We start from the raw sequence: 15,157 nt of genomic DNA on the forward strand, positions 1-15,157 counted from the left end.
GGGTACGGCCGGGTAAGTTCGACAGTCGTTCGGGGCTGACAAAACGCCCATGGAACAGGGAGTGATCGGAGAGCCAAGTTGGCCGCCGCTGCTGTCACTCCGGCTGGCGTAGGTAGGAAAGAGGGACAGGATCAAGAAAGAGAAAGGAGACCATTCACTGGCTGTTTCGCTTTTAATGGTTGCTTTTAATTTCACTGCAACCTGAACCTTATGTCAATCCTTTTATCATCCCAGCAGCCTCCGTCCTCCAGCGCTGAATAACCGACACCGCGACCCACCCCGCCTGTTTCCTGCCATCCCTCCCTCTTTCTCCCAATCCGGATGAACCTTTAATAACGCGTCTCCGCCCGTCAGCCACGGCCGGCCGCCCGTGGGGACGCCGGAGCTGCTGAGACGGCCCGACGTCAATTAAACCCATCTGCCTAACTAATCCCACCGCCCTAAGACGCTCTCAGACGCAGCCGAGCCGCCACAAAACACGGCTACCTATACAGAACGGGCGGTCTGCGTGCGACATCCCCCACGAAAGACACAGTGTGTAGAAAGAGCTATTTATTGACTCTTGCCACCGACATGTACCGTCAACATCGCTGTATGAAATCTCGCACATGAGTATGGATCTAGTGTACAAATTCATATAAACAGGCAGTTCAGAAGGCACTCACAATGAAGAACTCTCACTCATTCTCACACATCCGCCCATACACGGGCGTGGGGCACACACACACCACACACCGCGCGACTCTATGTCAATAAATATCACGTTGTACTACTTGGGTCCAGGGCCTCGTTTCATAAAAGGAATTACTTACGGCGTTCCGTCAATTATGCCAGATTTGGCGTATTTGATGCCAATTCGGTTTCATAAAGCCGGAGACCGGAGTAATTCACGCCATCGAAAGTACGGAGCTTCATTTACGGCAAATGCTCGATTCCGGACCAATTGATGCCATTTGGGTTTCATAAAACGACGTAATTAACGCCAAATATTTTATCAAGCTCTTGATATCAGTGGTGTAAACTACGCACGAAAATGTTGCGTGATTTTGAATTAATGTGAAGATTCGAAGCTAGTTTTTAATATATTTTATAATGTTGAGCCCGGTGAGGAAGAAAGAACAGCCAAAATGAGAAAAAGAAGCTGCAAATCTTCTGTACCAGTCGCTTTTTGTGGCCACTATCGGAATTTTGTTTATTCGCCGCGCCGCGCCACTTTCGTAGTTACGCACTTCTGCTTAGCTGGCTTTCTGCTGTTTTTAATATATTGTTTTAATAAAGGATGGTCATCAATATCAATTTTGTTTTTTCATAAATAATTTTTAAGATTTAAATTCAACATAATTGTTTTATAATTTCTCGTAAAAAATAAATGTTGACATGAAATTGTAATTTGTAGGACGCTTGATAAATTACGGTAACTACGCAAATGTGCTTAGTTACGGAGGTGTAAACAATTCCAGTTGACGCTTTGTGAAACGGCTTTATTTGCGCTCCGTAGTTTGAAAGGGTGTGAATTACGGAAAGGTGTAAGTTACGGCAGAGCTTTATGAAACGAGGCCCAGTTGTGGCACGGGATGGGTCACACACCAGGGCAGGGGCGGGGGGGGGGGGGGCTCTGAGAGGCGGCGCCCTGCCGGGGGAGGGGAGGGCGCCCTAGCTGCGGTCAGCAGGTCACAGGGGAGGTTCGGAGACCGGCCAGCTCACGGGAGAGGTCGCCGTGAGAACCGGTTGGTTCGGGAGCGGCTGAGAGATGTGACCCCAACAGGGAACAGGAACAGGCCCCGCCGGCCCGGCGGAGGGAGTCCTCACCCGACCACGGCGGCCGGCCGGGAGACCGGTCCATCAACACGACACTAATAAATACACAGCATCTCAACAACACTTTGAACTCGCAACGCACAGAGGCAAACACATTTCTGAACACGATATTAACATGTCAAACACTTCGATAAAACAACTTTTACAGTTGAAAAGTTCATTAAAAACTGCTTGAGCTAAAAGGCAACCAATTTTCACAAGTCACCTTAACGATAAGGCACCTGTCAAAAACTTGTCGAGTTCTAACCGCTGTGACGCGTAAAACCGGTCACAAGAAGGGGACGTCCGCTGTCACACAACTCGACAACCTCGGCTGGCGGCTCAGACCATAATCTCTGGAGATCCTCCACCAACAAATGCACGAGGTGGTGGACGGAGCGGATCACCGGCTCTGCTGACCTCGCCACCTTGATTTATCCTCACCGGACAAATCTAGCCACCACTGGGTGTCAGACAAAGCCGAACGCTGGGTGCCGGACCAAGCCCAACTCTGAGTCTCCGTGGAGCCACTGGCGTAGGGTCCACTCAGCAGAGAATCGCCCGCGCCCGCCGTCCGTCCGGTTGGCACACGGTCAGGCACTGTTTGAGCTGGGATCACAGCGAACGCCCTCACGGCAGTCCGTGCCGCTACCTGCCACTCAGCCGGTGGCGCTGCGCCTCGATACCTGTCGATAAACAACGACCCGTCAGCGCCGCGCGAGACACCCCGCCCGCCCGACCGCCCCGCGCGCCGGCCGTGTGTCGGGTCCAACTTGGACAATTCGAGTCAGCGAGAAAACTATTAAAGTGCAGTTGTAAAAACAGTCGCCGATGTTGTATTGTTCGAGTTTCTGAGGACCGCAGATTGGTAGAGCTTCCGCAAATACAACTGTCCGCAGAGCTTTGTTCAAAACATGAAATGGGAACTTGTGAAAGAACACATATTGCGCGTCCATAAACGAGCTGGTTATGGCTTAACTAGAGATAGATGTGGTAATGTGAACACTTTTTCTACTCTACTTACTGGCACAGAGTATTGGCTAGCGGTGGTAGCGTGAGCATCCCAGTCGGGGGAGAGAGTAAGGAAGGGGCAGCTGGAGGGTAGAGGGGACAGCACTGGCAGCGAGAGCAGGACAGAGGCCGGAGAGCGGCGCACGGCCACTGATGATCCGACTATCGGCACTGATGGTTCCGGGGAGGCCGTCCAAGGCTGGCCGACCGACCGACCGACGAGGGAAGCTCAGTTTCGCGGTATACTTAGGCGAATCCTTCTGTTTATAAGCTGCTCGATTATCATACGCATAATTTTACTCTCCACTTATTACTCTTTATTCGGAGGCAACAAAAAATAAAGGAACTTTTTGAAGCGTGAGTCTCTTGCTGTCTCGGGAAAGTGCGTTAAAAGTAGTCCCAAGAAAACGCCTCGGAAAGTGGACGGGACTGACAGAGTTACTCAACATCGTTACTTCATTTAAACTCTACCCACCAGTGTTGGCTGCTCTGTTCTCCCCACCCCAAACCAAACCCCAAACCTTCCTCACAATCCCCCACCCCACCCAAACTCACTGTCTTTCCGGCGGAGGATGCGCCGTCTCCTCTCGACCGTGTCGCCTCCTCCGGTATATTTGTTATTGTTGAGCACGGCTCCGCTGGCGGCTCCGGCGGGGGACGGGTCGCTCGGGCCGCCGCCCGAGGCTGACCCCTCGGCGCCCACCGGCTCACAGCACGGCGGCACCGGGATGGCCACCGGCACCGCTCCGAACGAGGTCTCCGAGATGGCCGACGACTGTGGGGAGAGGGGAGGGGAGGGGGTGTCAGTGGGTGGTCTGGGGGAGTTGTGGATGGTAAAGTGGGGTCATGAAGGAAGAAAACAGAGGGAGGAGGTCAACATGTACTCAGAAACTTGAAGATGGTGGTCTGTGTTAGAAAATACACGTTATACCAGTGAGATTATAAAGACGGGACAAGCGAAATCAGTTTAAACGTCTCAGGTTATAAAGAAATACCCTAAAATATAAAAATATTTACAGTTCATTATTTCTGCCACACACTCAAAACAACTGAGTCAAAACTTGTCACGAGTGCTGGTAAGCAAATACAAACAAGTGCCAAAACCAGCCAGCAAACAACCTCCCGTCTGTCTCTCCGGTAACTGAATAGCACGTCGGGTCCGATCCACCCCCATTCAGGTGCCGTCGGCGGCGCTACCGACCGACAACTAACGAGCCATACCATCCGAGCCCACCCCTCCATCCGTCCGGCCCGGCGGCTCGACAGGGGTACCGCCGTCACATCCGAACACCGCCGGGGGCAACTGGGTCAGAGCTGACCGGCGGGGGCGTGGGCGGAGAGTGACCTCGAACCATCACAGCCGCCCGGTCAGCAGACAGTCCAGCACTCTGACTCTACCCTTTCCTCCCACGAAAGGGTAGAGGAACGAGAGGAGCATGGAACTCGCCTGTCGCCAGTCATCCCCCACTAATCAGCAAGCCCCTCCTGACCGCCCAAGCCGCCCCAGTAGCTAACCCTCAGAGACACCAGGCAGATCATATTCACCGCACCCAGCGATAATCAGCCCCGACCGCAGCCAGCGGCGTCTGATGCGGCTATATCTGGGACACAGCTCCGCCACGGGCCGGAGCCACCGGAAGGATCACAGCACGACATACAGACTTCCGACCGACGCGGCGGCTATATCGAGTCGTAATGCGATGACGATAATGATGATGGCTGGGATTTAGAGCGTCCGACCGCTGAGGCTATTGAAGCCGATGAATTGATGTGTAGTTTGTTCAACCCACACACCAGTTCGCCACCCGTCTGGTCGACTGCCGTGGGCCCTGCTGTAGATTATGACGAATTGCTCCGCCGACCACCGGTGGTAGTTTGGTGGATTATGACTGATTGCTCCACTGGTCACTGGTACTCGGCCGGTGGGAGGTGTTATACGACTCCCGACCAATATCGGCCGCGCCAGCCGCCGCTCACTCCGGATATTGTAAGCCGCCAATAACTCTCCCAGAGAGGATATGTTGATGTCACTGACCGGTGGAGAGGGGAGGGGGCGGTGGACGGAGGAGGGGAGATCGTGGAGGGAAGAGCAATCAGACAGGAGCGGTGTTGGAGTCAGCTGACGACCAGACCAGTGAAGATTCGTCACCGTCCACCGATTCGACCAGACGCCTCCACGAATGCTACAGAATGCAGACAAACCGGAGCGCCGCAGAATGTTAGCGCTGCTCAGTCCCGAACGATAGGCAGATAAACCTTCGTGCTAATAGCGTAACAAACATGTGCAAAAACTCGTGATAAAACACAGTAAGACCTAGCCCTAATAGCAAAACAGCCATGCACAAAAACTGCTAATAAAACATCCGCGCATTGGCGAGGCATCATAGGGCTTTGCCCAGAGAAGCCCCAGTGTCACGGGGTATTTGTATGGGCCAGGCGGGATGTGACTGCTAATAGAAGGCACAAAAAAAAAGACGAAAAAAGTGATACATTCCTGGGAACCAACGGCTAAAACAACACTTCTTTTCTACGGGAAGAACAGAGTTTTGGCGCTTGCAGATAATTCTAAGCTTCTCTTAAGTACCTATATAACGATACTTTGCTACGACTTTTGGGAAAGCCAATAATATAATACGCCAATAATATAATAATATAAGTTACAATACAGGCTATGTAACGTCCCGCTATGTAAATCCGAAATATAGAAACCAATCATATTTATACCTGGACATAAAACGCCACCGAGACGCAGCAGTCCATAAATTGTCGACGATCGCCGCAGTCTGGGCGGTGCGATGACGTAAAAGTGCACTGCCGCTCCAAAATAGACTTCCACTGTGAACAATACTCGCGACCATTACCTTTCCGGTCACGTGCTGTGACGTCACGCCGTCCCAAAAATACGGCCGGCGGCGACGGGCGCAGCTCAGTTCCCGGGTCATGCATGCCTAAGTATTTCGGCGCCACGCGCGGTGTCGTATCTGTCACCGGAGGGGCAAAACGGGCCCTGGCGGCGACAGAGTGGCCCCCGCTGGACCGGTTACGAGACAAGCGTGCTGCAACACCCGAACTGGACACTTTGGTTCGCCACCCGGCCCCGCGTAGAGTAGCCCTCTGCCCAGAGTAACCGTTTCGATGACATTTTATGTAAAGATTTTCATCTTTCTGGCGGGACAGTGGGACAGTCGGAGAAAGCGGGATAGTGGGAGCAATGGGACTAACGAGGAGCCGTGGCTCGACCCATCGACACACCAGCGACATAGAGCCATCGCTCAGCGCAGCGAGGGAGGCTGCCGAGATATCTCACACCTCCGCTCCACCGACCGCGCAAAGGAGCTGTATTTATACAGCGGGAAACTCCCCGACCGATATAGAGCCGAGACAAAGGCGTCAGGTTTATATCCCACACTTCATAAACACTGGAGCTATCAAACAGGCCATCAAACACTCAGTCGGTAACTACTCTGAGTTTCCGTCGCAGCCAACTGTAGCGAGCTAGCTCAATTGACGACGTCAATGAACTTCTCATTCAACATTATCTGTTCAAACTTAATGAGCCTAAGTTCCGTACGCCCGAAGTTGGCCGATTCTCCGATACAAATCGGTCTATTCTGTCGACTGCCGGGGACTAGTTCAGCCACCCACAGACGGACTCTGGGCAGTATTTCACACGATCCGCTCCATACTCCCCGGCTGGCTTCCACTGACCTCTCTGTGTGACATGGTCCGTTCCCCATTTTCTTGGCCCCCGGCTTTCTGTTTTAGGAAGAGAAGCAGAGCAGTGGACCTCGACCTACCCGCTGTTCGCACTAGAGTGACAGACTCCACTACCCTTCAGCCTGAAGAGTAGCAGTGAACCTCTATCTGCCTTCTCTTTGAAGAGCGGCAGCGGACCTCTACTCACCCTCTGTTTAAAAGGCAGCGGCGACGGACCCCCTAGGTACTCACCCTCTGCTTAAAAGGCAACGGCGGTACTTGCCCTTTGTTTAAAAGGCATATCGGATCCCTAATCAGACTCACCCTCTGTTTGAAGGGCAGCGGCGGCGGCGGCGGCGTGGCCGGCTGTTCGGGCTGCTGCAGCGGCGTCACGGCCAGCTCGGCGTCCGATCCTGTATAGGAGGCCTGTCTGCGCAGCGGCGCCACTGACAGCTCCCGGTCAGAGACAGTGAAGGGCTGCTGCTGCTGCAGGTGCATCGTCTGAGACGTGTCGCCGAACTTGGCCTCATCTGCGGGAGAGGAGAGAGAGAGGGAGAGAGTGTCAGCGTGTCATTCAGGTGTCAGCAGTGTCAGACACGTGTCAGAAGTGGCGGCGAGTTGTCAGTGTCAGTGCGCAATCCACGCGTCAATGTCAAAGTGTCATCAGTGTCAGTATCGGTGTCAAACGAGTGCCAGTGTCAATCGACTCCTAGATCAGAACCGCTCTCGATCACGACCCCACGTGCTAAAAGCTGGAAGTCAGGCGAGAAAGGCGTTAGATGGTAGAAAGACACGGGCGACAGGGCACGAACTCTGAGATGACACCAGCGATGGCGCCACTATGCCACAAACAGCACACCATTACGTAACCGCGACGCCGATTTTGAGCACGTTTTACATGCTTACAAGTACATTGAGTACATCAGTACAAGAGATGATGTTCGACAAGCGATCCTATCGGCTGAAGCCGCTGCTAACACTGTCAGTTCGTGATGTTGATGACTCATCCTCACAGCTTAGAACACGTCACCCAGGTTTCACAAATTCCAACCCAACCAGTCATGGTCTACCTGTTCCCTCCCTTATCCCCAAGTCTCTATCTTGATACACATTCTCCCTCCGTCTTACAGAATCCCCCCTCCCCCGCCCCAGAGACGGCGGAGGGTGGTCAGCGGCCCGGAAACGATCCTACCGCCGCAGCTCCCGGCTCGCACGCCACCCGGCCATCAGGGGTGTGCCGGGAGAGGCGACTGGACAGGTGATCATGTCTGGGAATGACCGGTGGACGAGCAAGAGACCTTGGGGCGCGTACGACGAGATGGCAGCTGGGCCGACGGTCTAGCTAGCAAGTTAGTGTGAAACGGAACACACACTGACGATTGTAAACCAACGCCGATAACAAAGAACAGGCGTTTCCGCTTGTTGGCGCCGCCCAGCAAGAGGGTTCGCCGCAGTGTGTATACGCGAGAAAATTGTCACGCGATTTTATAATTTCGAATTCAGTATTTTGTTTCCGTCTCAGCTGGAGTTTATTGCAAGTTTATTGCGCTAAATTGAATATGGAGTATAGTTAGGTGATATTTTGTGTTAAGTGTTAACATATTTTGAACCCCGCAGACTCATGTAAGTACGCATTTTGTTGTGGTAATAGACACGACTTTCGTTAGTAGTGAGAGTGACGATCTTGGTTATATCTGTAACGTTAGATCTTGTATGAGATGATTTAGGTAAATGCATAGTGTTGTTGTCCTTAAACCTATGTCTCCAAGTTGTATGACGTGATGTCATGTATTCCAGAAACGGCAACATGGAACTCAAGAGAGATATGTTTGTTTCTATTATTTGAGTAAGAAGATGCTCGAATAGTGCAATTAGACCGTATTGAGTGCGGTGGTAAAGGCCATAATTGATTTGCTGATTTAGCGTAATCAAAAGTTTATGAGTCTTCGATTAACTTTTATGAAAAGACATTTTAAACTGAGTTATTTTAAAACACGTTACCGTGAAGATTTATTCTGCGTTTTGAAGCCAGAATCTTCAGCCAGCCACTGTAAGTCTATCGCAGCTTTACTATTCTCAAACCTTAAGTATTGAATATGGACAAACTCACCGTGTATCAACTGAAATGTGAGCTAAAGGCCCGCGGGAGAGGGACCACAGGGAATAAGGCTGATCTGGTTGCTTCGCTGCGTGATGCATTAGACGAAGAAGGAATTGATTTTGAGAGTTGGGCTGAATTTGTCCCAAGTAAGGCCGCTGGGATATTTAACGCAAATGAAAACATGCCCCAAGCTAGTGCCGCCTTACCGAGTGGGCAACGAAGGAATACCGTCGAAATTACTGGAAGTGGCGAAGCTCCTCAAATAAGCGATACTATTTCTATCCAAACATCTGCATCGGCCGCTGAAATGACAAGGTTAAAATTGATAGAAGAAGACGCGCTTCGTGCGGGCTTAGAAGCACAGCTGAAAATTGTGCTAGAAAAACAGGAGTTAGATAGAAAGATGTCTGAATTGGCAAGACAGAAGGAAATTCTTGAATATACAGAGGCTATAGAAATTTCTAGAGCCAAGGTGAGGGCGCTAGGTAGACATGAAGACCATGAAATAGTTGAATCGAATCGCGACAAAGAGACCCCGAGATCGATATCGAATGCTACGAACGACACGAACACGACAAACCGAAGGAGCCACGACGGCCATCTAAATACTGAGAGCAGCAATATTGCAGGACTGTTGAGACGAGAAAGGGAAATAACTGCTGGGTTGATGCGCTTGCCGCCTGTTGAATTGCCCAAATTTGGAGGTGATGTTACTGAATTTCCTCATTTCATGAAGGCATTTAACCTAAAAATTGCCTCAAAGCTGTCCACCGACGAAGAAAGATTATTTTATTTAGAGCAGAATATGATTCCAGAAAGCAAGCCACATAGTATCGTTACAGCTTGCTTATACCTGGATAACGGCTACGAAGAAGCTAAGAACCTTCTCACACGACGGTACGGTTCAGAGAGCGTTTTGGCAGCGGCATTTGTTGATCAATTTGAAAATTTATTGCAGTTGAAACCAGACGATATTGAAGGGTTAGACCATTTTGCACTGGAGCTTATGAAGTGCAAGAATGCCTTTGGTGTAAATAGCGCAGCCATGAGTGACCCCAGAACCCTGAGGAGTATAAGCGCCAAGTTACCCGTTCACTCGCAACACAGATGGCGACATCGAGCCGACTCCATTAATGAAAATGAGGGTAGAGCAGTGGTGTTTGATGATCTAGTGAACTTCGTTGTACAGGAGGCAAGAGTTGCAACCAATCCTGTGTTTGGAAATCGTGGGTCAAATGCAACTGTAAGGCAAAATAACTCTGTCACTGTGGGCAGATTTCGTCCAAAACCGCTGGTGGCCGCGACACGGATGGTTAGTGCCGGAGCAAGCCCATGTATTCACTGTCAAGATAAGGGGCATGAACTCACCGATTGTAGTTGCTTTGCGAAGTTGCCACACCAGGACAAAATTGCCATTATTAGGGATTCAGCGCTGTGTTACGGCTGCTTGAAGCAAGGCCATCGCAGTACTGACTGTAGACGACGAGCTAGCTGTTCCATTTGTGCTTCCCGACATCCTACATCTCTCCATATCAATAGATCAGGAGGCAACAGTGAAAGATCAGAAAATGGTGTCCCAAATGTAACATCTTGCACCACGAAAGGTGGTGCATCCGTCTCATTTAGACCGGCTCTCCCGATCGTCCCTGTTGTCCTACATCACGGTCTTGAAAGGAAATGTACACTTGCTTTTCTGGACAGCGGATCAACTCATTCATTTATTTCAGAAGGATTGCTTAAAACTTTGAAACTACAGAGCCTGCCACAGACCAGACTATCGCTGACAACAGTTGACAGAGAAGTTAGCATCACGACACGAATAGTCAACGGAGCTTGGTTGTCGGACGAGAATGGTGGGAACATTTTAGAGCTGCCTCAGTTGTTTTCTCTCGAAAAAATTCCAGTGGACTTTGCTGATTTTCCTACTCAAACTGAAATAAGTAAATGGAAACATCTGGAAGGGGTCAAACTAGATCTGTGCCAAAATGAAGAAGTTGAACTTTTATTGGGCTCCAACGCCTTTTTAGCCATGGAACCATTAGAAGTGGTGACAAGCAACGGAGAGGGTGGTCCTTTTGCCGTGCGAACAAGATACGGATGGGTTGTGAGCGGTCTCCGTGGGGTATCATCACCATTTCCAGCGAAATGTTACAAAACACTGGTACATCCTGAGTTGCAACACCTTGAAGGGCTTGTACAACAGCTATACAATAAGGAACATGAAGAAAATCTACATTCAAATAAAATGGGACCATCTGTTGAGGACAAGAAATGGGAGAAATTCGTTCACGCGTCAACTAGACTGATTAAAGATCATTATGAGGTGGGACTACCGGTTGTAGATGAAGGGCTGATTCTGCCAAATAACAGGAATATGGCGGCAAGCAGGCTACTGAGCTTGAGAAATAAGCTTAGGCGGAGTGATAAATTGGCGTCCGATTACAAGCTATATATGAAAAACATGTTGCAAAATGGTTTCGCAGAGCCCGTACCAAATGCCGATTTATCCAGAAATGATGGTAAGGTATGGTATCTTCCACATCACGCCGTTCAGCATCCCCAAAAACCGGACAAGGTTCGCATTGTATTTGATGGCGCCGCAACCTTTAAAGGAATCTCTTTAAATGACAATCTTTTGCAGGGACCAGACCAAACGAATGCACTTTTAGACGTGTTGACCAGATTCCGTATGGAGAACATAGCTTTCACAGCCGATATTGAAAATATGTTCCATCAAGTTTATGTTCCAGAGTCTGACCGCGATTTATTCAGATTCCTGTGGTGGAAAGATGGCGATCCTCAAAATGATATATTGGAATACCGCATGAAAGTTCATGTTTTTGGAGCCACTTCTTCACCCAGTATAGCATGCTTTGCATTACGCAAGACAGCTTTAGACAACCGAGGGTGTTTCTCGAATGAAAGCTGTGCTACTATTGAGAAGAATTTTTACGTCGACGACTTGCTGAAGGCAATACCTGACGAAGGAAGCGCTGTACTGCTGCTTCGAGACCTGATGGTTTTGTGCAAACGAGGGGGATTTACTTTAAAGAAGATTTCGAGCAATAGTTCCGCTCTGATTGCATCCATTCCTAGCGAATCGCGGTCTAAGCAATTGGCGTACTGGACCAGCGATAGTAGTCACCTTCCCACTGAGCGAGTATTGGGTGTAATCTGGGACACTGAACAAGATGTGTTAAAGATGGCATTGGATCACGACAAGCTAGTTGCCCGGCCGATGACAAGACGAGGATTACTGTCAGCTGTAAGCTCCTTGTATGATCCAATTGGCATGTCATGCCCATCCATGCTGAAGGGACGCCTCATCTTGCAAGAATTGAGCAGGCTACATAATGGATGGGATGATAGTATTCCGCTTGTCAAGCAGCAAGAGTGGACGGCTTGGCTATCAGCTCTAAATGAAGTGAATGAATTGTCAGTGAATCGTTGTGTAAAACCTGATAACTTTGGAGACGTAGTATCTTGTCAACTTCATCATTTTGCTGACGCCAGTGAAGTAGCATACGGAACGGTTTCTTACATCCGGCTTACGAATGCCAAAGGACAAATCTGTTGTTCTTTTCTCAAGGGCAAGATGCATTTAGCGCCTCTCAAAGGAGCTACAATACCTCGTCTGGAGCTCATGGCGGCAACGACGGCGGTAAAAATATGCTCCCTGATAGGTGATACCATTGAATTCGATGATGTCGAGCATATATTTTGGACTGACAGCACCACCGTTTTAAGGTACATTCAGAACAAAGCGAAGCGTTTTCACACCTTTGTAGCAAATAGATTGGCAATAATCCACGATGGGTCAAGGCCAGAACAATGGAGGTATGTCAATAGTTCAGACAATCCAGCTGACGACGTGTCTAGGGGTGTCCAAAGTAAGAGATGGCTGAATGGACCTGAATTCCTTTGGAAGGACAAAGGCTTTTGGCCCTCAGCACCGATCGCCTTCAGGGAGGTGACGGAGGACGACCCCGAAGTGCGAAAAACGGCGATATGCGCTAAAACTGCGATTGTACCAGATTCTGAAACTCCGATGGAGCGGCTCATTTTACATTATAGTCAGAAAGAATCCCTGCTCAGAGGATTGTCGTGGCTGTCACGATTTACAAGATCACTTAAGGAAGGACAGAAGGGGTTTATAAAAATGTCTCCCCCTTTGTGCTATGAGGAGCAACGTGAAGCAGAAAAGAAAATAATTCGACATATACAAGAACATGAATTTCCAAGGGAGTATGAAAACCTGTCAGTTGGCGCTGAGGTACCAAGAACCAGTCGATTAGTGAAGCTTCACCCTTTCATGCAAGACGGTATCATTAGGGTAGGTGGAAGATTAGCAGAGGCTTCGATTTTAGAAGAAACAAAACATCCTATCGTTATTCCGAGTCGTGGTCATTTTACAGAACTACTCATTACGGACGCCCATGAAGCCGTAGGGCACAGTGGGAGACAGTTCACGCTAGCGAAACTTCGAAAACGTTTTTGGATTCTGAAGGGAATTTCAAGTGTAAGACGTGTTCTAAACAGTTGTTTGAGTTGCACTAAACTCTACCGACCACCTGAATCACAACAAATGGCCAATCTTCCGTCTGACAGAGTGCAAGCTCAAGAGCCACCGTTTACGCGAACAGGTGTGGATTACTTTGGACCATTTTATGTCACTCAAGGTCGTTCACAGGTCAAGAGATATGGGGTCATATTCACCTGTCTTGCTATCAGGGCCGTACATCTGGAGGTTGCTGAAAATCTGACGTCAGACTCATTCATTTGCGCCCTGCGCAGATTCGTTGCACGTAGAGGTAATGTTCAAATACTAAGGTCTGACAACGGAACAAATTTTACTGGAGCCAACAGGGAACTGCGCTTAGAGATGACAAGGTTATCAGAAAATGAGCATGTGTTACAAAGAGCAATGCTCAAGCGAGGAATTACATGGAAATTCAACGTGGCAGGCGCCTCCCATCATGGTGGGGTGTGGGAACGTCAGATACGATCCATAGGAAGAATACTCGAATCCCTTTTAACATCGCAATCGCTCAAGGAAGAGACACTCCGAACCATATTTTGTGAAGTTGAAAACATACTGAACAGTAGACCGCTTACGCCAGTATCTAGCGACGTCAGGGACGATCCACCTCTCTCGCCAAATGACATTCTTCTTCTGGGAGGACATGGTGTAACGTTACCATTCGGAGTCTTCTCCCAGGCGGACCATGGAAATAGAAAAAAATGGAAGCAAGCTCGTCATTTCGCAAATGTTTTTTGGACACGGTGGAGATCCGAATACTTACCGACTCTACAAGAAAGGCACGTTATGACAGAAACAAGAAAGAACTTTCAACCAGGAGACACAGTTCTGCTTGTTGATGATAGTGTTCCCAGAGGCCAGTGGCCACTCGGTTTGATTGAAGCTGTTCGAACTAGTTCCGATGGATTGGTTCGATCTGCGACTGTCCGAACAAGAGGGACAGTAATGCAGCGCCCAGTGACAAAACTGGTGAAGTTAAATTGAAACCTCTCGTTTTCGACCCCTCGTGGTTTCAAGGGGGTGGGTGTTGGCGCCGCCCAGCAAGAGGGTTCGCCGCAGTGTGTATACGCGAGAAAATTGTCACGCGATTTTATAATTTCGAATTCAGTATTTTGTTTCCGTCTCAGCTGGAGTTTATTGCAAGTTTATTGCGCTAAATTGAATATGGAGTATAGTTAGGTGATATTTTGTGTTAAGTGTTAACATATTTTGAACCCCGCAGACTCATGTAAGTACGCATTTTGTTGTGGTAATAGACACGACTTTCGTTAGTAGTGAGAGTGACGATCTTGGTTATATCTGTAACGTTAGATCTTGTATGAGATGATTTAGGTAAATGCATAGTGTTGTTGTCCTTAAACCTATGTCTCCAAGTTGTATGACGTGATGTCATGTATTCCAGAAACGGCAACATGGAACTCAAGAGAGATATGTTTGTTTCTATTATTTGAGTAAGAAGATGCTCGAATAGTGCAATTAGACCGTATTGAGTGCGGTGGTAAAGGCCATAATTGATTTGCTGATTTAGCGTAATCAAAACCGCTGTTCCTTTCCGATATTTCTTACCAGGCCCTGGCAGGTCACTCACTCTATTGACTTACTCTATTATTTACCACTAATTCTTTTATCCCTAAACCCTGTCCTGTGACTATCCCCTCTCTTATTTACTTTCCTAGCTCCCGGATCCCACCCTCCTCCCTACCTCCACCCCACCTCCCAGGTCTGATGAACGCCCGACCCCACCCCGGCTCCTGCACCTACGGACGTACAGCCGGCTCCCTGCCACGACATAGCGGGCCGACGACGCGTGAACCCGGCCAACGAATGGCCACCCGACACCGAATGACAAACGCTCCCGCTCTACAACATGGAAATGGACCGGCCGACAGCCGGCGGCAATATTATTCAGATGGTCTCCTCCGAGAATTCTGCGTATTCAAGGTGTTGGACGTCGGGAGCGTTGAACTACGAAATTAAGATCCGGCAGCGACAGTAAGGATAAATATTAACCA

The 15,157-nt window shown here is 49.3% G+C and overlaps 2 protein-coding genes across 3 annotated transcripts in view; one reads left to right on the top strand and one right to left on the bottom strand.

The window, feature by feature from the left end:
* Positions 1–537: 537 nt before the first annotated feature.
* The window catches only part of LOC122374725 (interference hedgehog-like), a 66,178-nt gene continuing 51,558 nt past the window's right edge, over positions 538–15,157 (bottom strand). Inside the window, exons 15-17 of the mRNA XM_043353650.1 lie at positions 6,829–7,034; positions 3,364–3,583; positions 538–2,483 (exon numbers count right to left, since the gene is read on the bottom strand). Coding sequence (XP_043209585.1) covers positions 2,446–2,483; positions 3,364–3,583; positions 6,829–7,034 — 464 coding nt within the window. The 3' untranslated portion in view covers positions 538–2,445. The remainder of the gene's footprint in view (positions 2,484–3,363; positions 3,584–6,828; positions 7,035–15,157) is intronic.
* LOC122374724 lies at positions 7,932–14,574 on the top strand. 2 transcript variants are annotated; one of them, XR_006255271.1, is made up of 2 exons: positions 7,932–14,373; positions 14,548–14,574. XR_006255271.1 is itself a non-coding variant. In XM_043353649.1 (2 exons), exon 2 carries the CDS (start codon positions 8,601–8,603, stop codon positions 14,127–14,129), a length of 5,529 nt encoding a protein of 1,842 aa, XP_043209584.1. In that variant the 5' UTR covers positions 7,932–8,127; positions 8,302–8,600; the 3' UTR covers positions 14,130–14,574. The 2 variants fall into 2 exon arrangements, 1 of the variants encoding a protein (XP_043209584.1); XM_043353649.1 differs by having other exon boundaries at positions 7,932–8,127; positions 8,302–14,574.

The sequence above is a fragment of the Amphibalanus amphitrite genome, unplaced genomic scaffold, assembly GCF_019059575.1.
Source record: "Amphibalanus amphitrite isolate SeventyFive unplaced genomic scaffold, NRLGWU_Aamphi_draft 001702F_arrow, whole genome shotgun sequence".
Classification (NCBI taxonomy): Eukaryota; Metazoa; Arthropoda; class Thecostraca; order Balanomorpha; family Balanidae; genus Amphibalanus; species Amphibalanus amphitrite.

Excerpts from the sequence above, each read along its gene's own strand:
- LOC122374724 (XM_043353649.1), top strand. The coding sequence starts at position 8,601 with ATGGACAAACTCACCGTGTATCAACTGAAATGTGAGCTAAAGGCCCGC.